The following is a 9,454-nucleotide window of genomic DNA, read 5'->3' on the forward strand; positions in this document are numbered from 1 at the left end:
TCCTTAAAAATTGCTACCGGAAAAAACAGACATGGAGTCGACATGGACAGACACAGCTTATCAGCATTTAAAGGTACAGACACAGAAACTGCCTGTTCTCAGTAGAGCTCAACTCTAGACTTTTAGTCTGGCTGAAATTCAGGACCAAAGCTGGATTTGTTGCAAAATACTTTGTTGTTGGGCCTCTGATACCCATGTGAAATTGTAAAAAAAAAAAAAACTGTATAATATGGAACCATTAAGTGGGAGATCAGGAGTCATGGTAATTTGGCATTCAGTTAAAATAAAATTGGAAGAAATCAATTATTTAAGTTGGGCATCACCAGGAAACAGCATCCCATCTTCATTTTGTAATCCTAAAATCTGCCATCACTTCATGGAACAAAATCCTTACCAGTGTAGCATAACAAACTCAGAGCAATTTGGAGGCAACGCTGACTTGTTATCTTGATCCAGCAAGGTCATGAAACTGGTGTCAAATTACATAATCCCAATGTTGCATGTCGACAACAGAGTCTAATATGAGTCTAATAGAATTAAATCTTCTTGTTTAAAAAAAAAAAAAGAAGAAGAATCCACTTATCAAATCAGAGATCTGGGTGGTATCAATGTTCTTATTTGGCAAATGGAGAGAGAGTTAATCACCTTCTTTCCAGGGAGGTCAGAATCCTCGACCAACAACAAACGGCTCAAACAGGACATGTTGCAGCCTTCGTGGGTTACAGTGATCACACAATATCATTGACGGGTGACATTTTACAAATATTCAAACAGTTATAGTTCGTTTAGCCACACTGACGAGGGGACAAGGAAGCGACAATGTGAACTCTCATTATTTAGCTGTAACATGGTCAAAAAGGGTGAAAATCAGTTGATTACACATCACTTGGCAAGTGTGTGTGTGTGCGTGTGTGTGCGTATATGTGTGTGTGAGGCAAGTGGGGGTAGACTTGTGTTGCGGCTATAGCTGTCTGATGGGGGGAAGGTTGAGGGAGTCCAGAGCGCTGTGATAAAGCTCTCTCAACGCTCGCAGCAGATACAGACGACAAAACATCTGGTTGAAGAGATGTGGCAGCGGCTCCTGGACGGAGAGGAAGAGGGGAGGAGTAGGAGTGAGAGTTTAAAGAACAGATAAGAAAACAGGGTACAGATCAAGAGTGTCAAACGTTTTATTAGTTTAAGACTGATTTGATCACCAGATCAGTGAAATTATAAAACGTATTCACTTTACTACAAATCTCAAGGTTTTGTTTTAGAGCAAAGAGGTGAAAGAGTAATATCCAGTCCATTATTTATATAAAAAAAAAAAAACAACAACTTTAAAACAACCACATGGAGCCAAAGTGCTGTAAACTTTTTAAAGTATTTATATCACCAGATGTCCAAATGTTGGCACTGGTGTATCCCTATTTTCTTTAAAAAGCCTTCTGGGCCAAAAAAGTCAATTGTGCTTCCTATTTTCTTTAGGAAATTTCATGCATCCAAAAACAAACAAACAAACAGTTTTACTTTGTTCTTAATTTGGTAACTCTACTGAATCAAACTGCATGAAATCATACAAAAAAACCTGAAAAACAAAGATTTACAACACAAAAAAACAAGAAACTGGTCAAATCAATTTAGGGATGAATTCATCGACTATTCAACAATGGGGCAAACCTATCTCATTAAAAGAGTATTATTTCAAATGAGGACAGTATTTAAAATAAAACAAATGCTTTACTGAATGAATGAATCCTCACCCCCAGCACGTGGACTCTGTTGTAGTACGAGCTGAAGTCTTTACTGAGAGACACCAGGAATTTACAGATCTGAGGAAAAACAAACGCACATCAAGAGTTACCATATTGGATCAGTCCTCAAAGGTCAAACGTCCACGTTAGAAACTCTCACCTGTTCAGTCTTGATGTTCACTCTGGCTCCTCCCCCCTCGCAGTCCAGCGCTTGTCCTGATTGGTCCAGCAGCTCGGCGAATGGGATCAGGTAATTAAAGAGCAGGAGCCACTCGCCCTGTCCGTCACAACACAAACACAAACACAAGAGTGATGCGTCAGCGGGCGAACACTCCCGAGGATTCATAAATGAGAAAAATAATCCAAAGGGTAAAAAAAGTGGCACCTCTTCTTTCAGGGCAGAGAAGTCGAGCTGGGAGCCTTCAGGGATTTCTGGGTAAAGACCTGTCAAAAACAAAACCACATCAACACGTGTTCAACTCGCACAAATCTACGGGTTTAACGTTGATAAACAGCCTTATTGAGATTATCACAGCAAGGTTTAGCCCTCGAAAAAAACATTTGGCGCCCTTCACATCAAAACCTTAATGAACTGGTTTAAACTAAATGCAGTCGCATGGACCATCACAATTCACTCCAACTGTTTTGATCCAATCAGAGTTCATGTAAACAACAGAGGATTCCCAGCGTCTGCACTTTGCTTGCTTGTTAATGTGTAACCTGATGAAACTATACGATATTAATTCATGGAACAATATAAATGTACTGCACTGTGATCACTCAATTTCACTTTATTACAGCAGAAATGTTTCATGTAGAACTTCAGATATTCTCTCCAGTTGTTTTGAGGGTGAGTTTCTCACGTGAGTGTTTTGTGTTGGAATATTAATTCATCACTGTGATGACAGAAGTAGTTCTGCGTTCCATAAATTCACATTTCTGCAGTTCTGACAGCGTGACCATTACTATTAACCTCATTATTCCAGATCAACCCAAGAACAAGAACAAAAAACATCCCTCAAAGCCCCAGGGACGAGGAGTTATTTGCAAGTCATTTTCCAAGAGATCTGATTGGTCAGGAGCCGGAGCTTTGAATTATCATGAATGTAACCTGGTCCAGCGCAGGTTAGACATTCAGAGCAGGTTACCGGGGTGATTTATCATCGTCGGAGTACGGAAAAACCAGGGTTAATCCTTGAAGTGATCTCGATTAGAGAAAATCCAGTGTGGTAGTACCAGCCTCTGGACTGATGTGGTTCAGTTTGTTGGTGTTTGTGAGGACTCGAGCTGCGGCCTTTCGAATCAGCTGCAACTGTCTGATCGATTTAAATAGAAGCGCGAGACACCCACACCCACACAAAGATCAATTAATCAATGAGTCCATCCATGCAGAGCTCTCACCCTTCTCCACTCCTCTCTGGTAGCTGTCGAACAGAGTGTGCAGCCTTGCACAGTTATACATCACAAACACGCCTCCTCTGGGCCCTTTGGTAGAAACGCCTCCCTCTCTCTGGACGTCCAGCGTCACCTAAACAGACGCAAATGTTGCAGCTTGGATGAAACGTTTCAGGTCATCAGATCTGACTTGGCTCCTAAAATACAGACTTTAATCAATAATGAGAATTCGCTCTTGGGAAAACACTTGACTTGTGTCATCAGATACGAACAGAGAGGGAACGAGGACTCACAGGACTTGTGTGCACCGTTGACAGCAGCTCAAATCGAACCGTGGCAGAGGTCATGACCTTGATGATGTCATCCCACGTTTGACCTACAACAGATGGTGAGATTTCTCTTCCAATTAATTCATTCCATCAGTTATTTATTTCTTTTTTTCTTATTTAGGTCACAAGCAAAGAGCACACACACACACACATCATTCCTACTACACACACATAGACATACACACACCTTCTACTTGATCTCCATACTTCATCTCTGAGGCTTCCTTCATCTGACCTCTTCTCAGCCTGGATAAAAAAAACACAAAGGACAGATGCCTCGTTTACACCCACACTTGGGAGAAAACATCACCTAAGAAACACTTAGTAGGATTAATATTTTAGTTTAATTAATTCTGCGTGTACAGAGCGCAGCCTGGTAAAAGTGCTGAGAAGACAAAAGCAGTGACAGTGGAGGAGAAGGAGAGAAAGGAAGATGGCAAATCTGTGTGGAAAGATGAGAGAGGTCAAGAAGGAGAATCAAAAGAGTTGTAACAATGCGACTTACTGCAAGTACTGAGCAGCTGTGAGCTGAGAGCCCGGAGTCTTCACAGGCCCGCACACGAGATGCTTCTGCCGACAGAGAAGCAGGAGCAGGAGCAGGTTAAAAAAAAAAAAAAAATTAAAATAAAAAAAGATAGGAGCACGACACGCCACAGAGCTGCGTGTGTGCTCACCTGTGTATGTGTCGCTCCACTGGCTCTCCACAGCATCGCGATCTGCTGCTGGCGAAACTCATCCTGACAGGAAGTCACATGTAACGCCGTAACCATGGCGACCTGCAAGAGAGGTGGTGAGGAAGCAGAAATCAATGACTCGCCTCTGTTGTTTCTAATGAGGAAAATTGGAAGTATGTTTATCCAGGGTGTGTGTGTGTGTGTGTGTGTCTGTTATTTGAATTTAAACTGTCTCCGTTTCTAGAAGACAGATCCTCAGACAGACAGTTGAGCTCTCCATGTCCCACCACTGTCACCAACCTCCATATACAACACTGGGAACTTTACCCAATTAGCTCTGGACCGTTCACATGGGAGTCATGCTCGCCCCGAATGTGAAGCTTATTGACTTGACACAGTTTTGCAGCCACACTGCACAAAGCAGCAGCATTATAATAGGCACTTCATCTCATCCTAACAAGGAGCAACACCTCTTTAGTTCTAATTAATGCAGCAAATCAGAACATGGAGACAAACAACTGCTTTTAATATACGATAAATGAAAGACAAAAATTATTTTAAATAAGAATTTCAACTTTAATATACCGTATTTTCCACACTATAAGGCACACCTAAATACCTCAAATTTTCTCAAAAGCTGCCAGTGCGCCTTATAACCCGGTGCGCCTTATATATGGAAGAATTGCTCTACTCGAGAATGCTATTTGACAGCTGAACAACCAGAAGCTTTTATTTTGACAACTCTAACTTTGCGACCGGATCTTCAGAGCGGACGACACTCCACACAACACCTTCCTCACTCATGGTTGCACACCAACATTCTAACAAACCAAAATAAACTAGATGAAATAATTACTCCCTAAACTGGGGAACAAAAACACAGCATGAACACAATCAACACAACACCAAGCCCAACAACAACCCACAATAACCTCCAACAACACAAAACATGAATTCCCATCATGCCTTGCATCCTGAGCTCCTCAGTGCAGCCGATAGCTGCAATGAATTATGGGAGTTTCTGTTTGTGGTGTTTTAAATGCAATTATTGGGGGTTATATTTGGTTTGTGGTGTCGGTAATAATTGTGTTGTGTTGTGTTTTTGTTGCTTAGTTCATGTAGTTTAGTTTATTACCGGTAGTTGTAAGTTGTCAACCAGCAGTGAAGAAGGTTTTGTGTGTAGTGTCGTCCTGGCATAGGCTGCAGGTAGGACTATCAAAATAAAGTGTGTGCACCTCTCTGGGTGTTAGAATCAGTGGAAAATGTAGCCTAATGGCTTTGAGCTATAAAGGTTGCTGACCACTGGTCTATTCCATGCGCCTTATATATGAACAAAGTTGTAAATTATGTCAATCAATATAGGTGCGCCTTATAATCCAGTGCACCTTATAGTGCGGGAAATACGGTAGTCTTTATATTATCTGAAAAAATAATAATGATCCAATTTGTCGAATGTATCAAACAACCGCCACAGCTCATCTACCGCCATCGATATCAATCCCTTTAAGGAAAATGCTTACATTTCTTTGGTGGAGATTCTCCAATTTGAGAATAAGATTGTGGTTAGTTTGTTGGACAAGTATTATTTTGGTTACAGTTGGGGGTACGTTTGCAAGAAACGATCGAAAAACAAAGCAAGCTAAATGCATATGTGTGTATCTTACTGTGCACTCGGCGGTGGATTCCTCCAGTTGTGCCAGATGGGAAACACTGTCTCTGTGCACTGGAACAGACGCATAGGAGGATCTTATCAAAATGAATACAGTGGTGGTCAATGTAGGTCCGATCAACAATTTTAGAAATGTTATCTCGGCCAAACAACTTTAATTTGCTTTCAACCTTAAACAAATAAAGTAAAAATTTTTCTTGGATTATCAAACATTATTATTTGTCTTTACCCTCATCAACATACAGCTGCATGAATATTTATTGTTGACTGAAAAATGTACAAAAAGAAAGTGTTTCTGTCTTCAGAGGCCTGAATCTCATAGTGAATCTTGCCATAGTGTTAAAACTCGCTCACTTTATATATAACTTTTGCCTGTCCTGTGAAAAATCAAAAGATCAGACTGAGCAGGAATCAATACTTATTCAAACTTAAAGGGCATATTGCTGATATAATTCAGCAGCTACAATAAAAACAATTTCTGGAAGGAGTACAGTGAAATTACTAAATGCACAAAAAATGTGTATTTGTCACTCACTGACTGTCACAACACTGCTGGTTCACAAGAACTCACCCCTCCAAAGAACGCCACTAAACTAACTGCACTGCATTCACAAAGTCAAATATTAAATGCCCGCTTGCTCCACTCACCTGTGCAGGTACCCAGGCTGGGGTCGTATCCCAGCAGCCCCTCCTCTTGGAAAACTCGTTTCAGGTTGATCCTTAGCGCTCCTTCATCCTCTCCCTCCTCAGCTTTCCTCCCTCCGCCGGCCCTCTGGCCTCTCTCCGTTTCCTTCTCTCTGTACGGTGAGCCCTTGAGCGCCTCCTGTATCTTCTCCTCCAGCTCCTCATTGGTCCGGTCTGCTGGACCCGTCGGCCAATCGATGCCCAGGGTTCGAAGGAAGGTGATGATGTCACTGTCTTGAGGAAGTATGGGGCAGTAGGATACCGCAAATCTGAGCAGGAGAGGAGATTGTCGTCATCGACACGGTCATTGCTTCAGTTATCTAACCACAGCCTTGTCTCTGATATGCTGAACTCAACCCACAGACTCACTCACCCCTGCCTTCTCAGCAGTGCCCCCATGTGGTCAGCCAACAGTACAGTCCTCAGCTGCCCCAAACTCAGCATGTCGGGAGTGGGTGTGGTGGGTTTGGGGTGCAGTGCGGGGCAGTTGATCACCACACAGCCCTGCCTCTGACGAGAAGGCTTCAGGTACTCCATGGCTCCACCGGCCAACACGGTCCTGAACGCTGCGGCCCGATCCACACGCACCCTCAGGCCCTCACCCATCACCTCCCCACCGGACACGGGCAGAACCCCACTGCCGCGGAGGGACAGGACTCTGGACATGACTGCTGGAGGGACCTGGATGGACACGACCATAGAAGACTCAACAGATGAGTGTGTGCAGAGCGAAGAAAATAGAGGACTGACAATTAAGTGTGGCATCAAGTGGGAAGTCACAAAACACAACAGATATTGTCCTTAAACTTTTGTCAAGTTTACAAACTTTAGTGGAATATAGCTTTCTGTCAACATCTGACTTTTAGACCACACTTTTTCACACAATCTCTGTACTTTTCATATCTTTAAGGTAAGTTACATTTTAGACTGCTGCAGATCGAGTCAACATTTACACTTCATTTCAAACAAATTAATGGAACATTTACCTTTAGAAAGCTGGTACGTCTTTTATACTCTAATGCCCGCTACACACTGTGATTTTAAATATTTTATAAGTTCACAGCTCGCCATTCTATGAAATCAATCTAATGAACTTTGGGCACGTATTGAGGTTTGTTGTGTGCGGATTGCATGATTAAAAACACAAGCTTGAATCATAACAATGCACGGGAGTTGACGTGGTTGTGTGAGAACAAAATGTCATTAGCCTGCACCTTCCATTCACCCAAAAACAGTTTTTGTTTAGATCCCACATACTTGTACGGTTTGTCGTTGTAGCCGCAAAGCATCTACTTGGGTGTAGCGCCAGTATCGCACTGATCATGTCATAGCGCACTGCGTTTCTATTGGTTGGTTAGTTGACATAGGTCGCAGCAGCAGTCATGATTAAATCGAATTTAGCACCACCAATTTAGAGCACAGACCAAATATATCGCAATGGCTCTCTTGCCATTGTCATCTTTCATCTGGTAAGGCCAAAGATCACAGTGAGTAGCAGCCTTAACAGGGTCCGAGTGAAGACCGAGACAGGGTTGTGCCAGTCCACAGGGAAAAAACACAGAGTCATTGACAAATTTGGAGTGAATTAACCTCATACAGATGTTATATGAAGCCCATGCATGCACAGGTCTGCTCCAGAAATCCTGGTAACACACTCCCACTGTGTCAATGTATCTTCAGCCTGCATGCAAAGGCATCCTGCACAATGGTGCACACGGAACTTTGACTGAATCACAAAACACAGGACTGAACTTTGATTGGGGACTTTTTCTTCTATTGCAGCTGTGCGTGAGAGACTCTGACCCATATTGCATGTACCACTCATGGGTAAATAATTTGTGCTGCAGGCTGTTGGATGTGTGGTCGATCACGATAAAGCAAAGTGTGTCCAAATGTGTTCATGTTGAGGGTTTATCTCAGTCCTCTATTAAACGTTGTGTGACACATGTGAACAGATAACTAAGGATTTATATAACATAGCTCCGGTCCTCTGTTCCTATTGGGCGAGCCACAACCAAAAACACCTTCACACCTTTATTGCTGTGGTATTACTGCGCTGTCAAAATTATAAACATGAGATACACGAGAGGATCTATCGTGCTTAGCGGAAGAATAAACATGGTGAAATTAACGGCGTTGTTACCGTCTTCTATCCATCATGGCTCTGATTATTTGCAAAAGACATAATAGTTAGCTTAATGTTGGCGTAAAACACGAGCGAATTAAGCGATTAGAAATGTGTATTGAGATCTTAAAATGATGGCAAACTGCCGCAGGTGTCGTCCCGGACCCACCTGTCCGTCCGCGTACAGCGTGTTGAGCATCGTGGTGGGCGACAAGAAGTCCCTGTTCCGCAGGTTTTTAGCGCTGCTCTCCTTGAACCAAAGCTTCTCCGGCTCGGGGAACACCCGCACCCCAGGAACATCCTCACGCTTGCCCCGCAGCGCAGAGCTCAGCGCCCGGACGGTGGGGGTAATGCGGAGCGGCGAGAGCTCCTCGGTGTTTTCCATCTCCTCCTCCTCAGCTGACACCACCGCGGACAGGTGAGCTCGCTTTACCCGCAGTACCGAGGCCACAGCGCGGTCACTCCCTGCACATATCAGCGGCTGAAGCGCGGCGTTCCGGTGGTTCTGATCCGGTGTTTGGTCCGGTGGCAGTTGTCCAGCCGTGCGGTGGTCGATGTTGGATATGGGCTTTGACGGGAGGCTGCATGGGCTGGCTTTCCAGGGAGGAACTGAAAAACAGTGCTGCCCGGCTTTCTTACCGGATGGATTTTCATGTTGGACCAATATGGCGCCCCCCAGTGTCCAGTGTAATGAGCGGCAGCCTGATCAATACATGGGGAATACTTTATTTATTTTCCACCCTCAACATCTTTATCTGGTCTCATTAGATTTCATTAAGGTACATCTTCATGATATAAAGTATAGTCATATTTTTAAGAGCGATTTGGGACGCTATTATGATAAA

General features: G+C 43.3%; 1 protein-coding gene across 1 annotated transcript; it reads right to left on the reverse strand.

The window, feature by feature from the left end:
• Nucleotides 1-955: 955 nt before the first annotated feature.
• dalrd3 (DALR anticodon binding domain containing 3) lies at nt 956-8,994 on the reverse strand (the record flags this gene model as incomplete). Its single annotated transcript, XM_080496694.1, has 13 exons — nt 956-1,081; nt 1,743-1,811; nt 1,894-2,010; nt 2,119-2,177; nt 3,135-3,261; nt 3,422-3,504; nt 3,645-3,703; nt 3,963-4,027; nt 4,132-4,233; nt 5,796-5,854; nt 6,449-6,753; nt 6,858-7,165; nt 8,779-8,994. The coding sequence occupies 13 exons, from the start codon at nt 8,992-8,994 to the stop codon at nt 962-964; spliced, it is 1,689 nt and encodes a 562-aa protein (XP_080352820.1). The 3' UTR covers nt 956-961.
• Between the last annotated feature and the right edge of the window lie 460 nt (nt 8,995-9,454).

The sequence above is a fragment of the Blennius ocellaris genome, assembly GCF_963422515.1.
Source record: "Blennius ocellaris genome assembly, chromosome: 5".
In the NCBI taxonomy this organism is placed as follows: Eukaryota; Metazoa; Chordata; class Actinopteri; order Blenniiformes; family Blenniidae; genus Blennius; species Blennius ocellaris.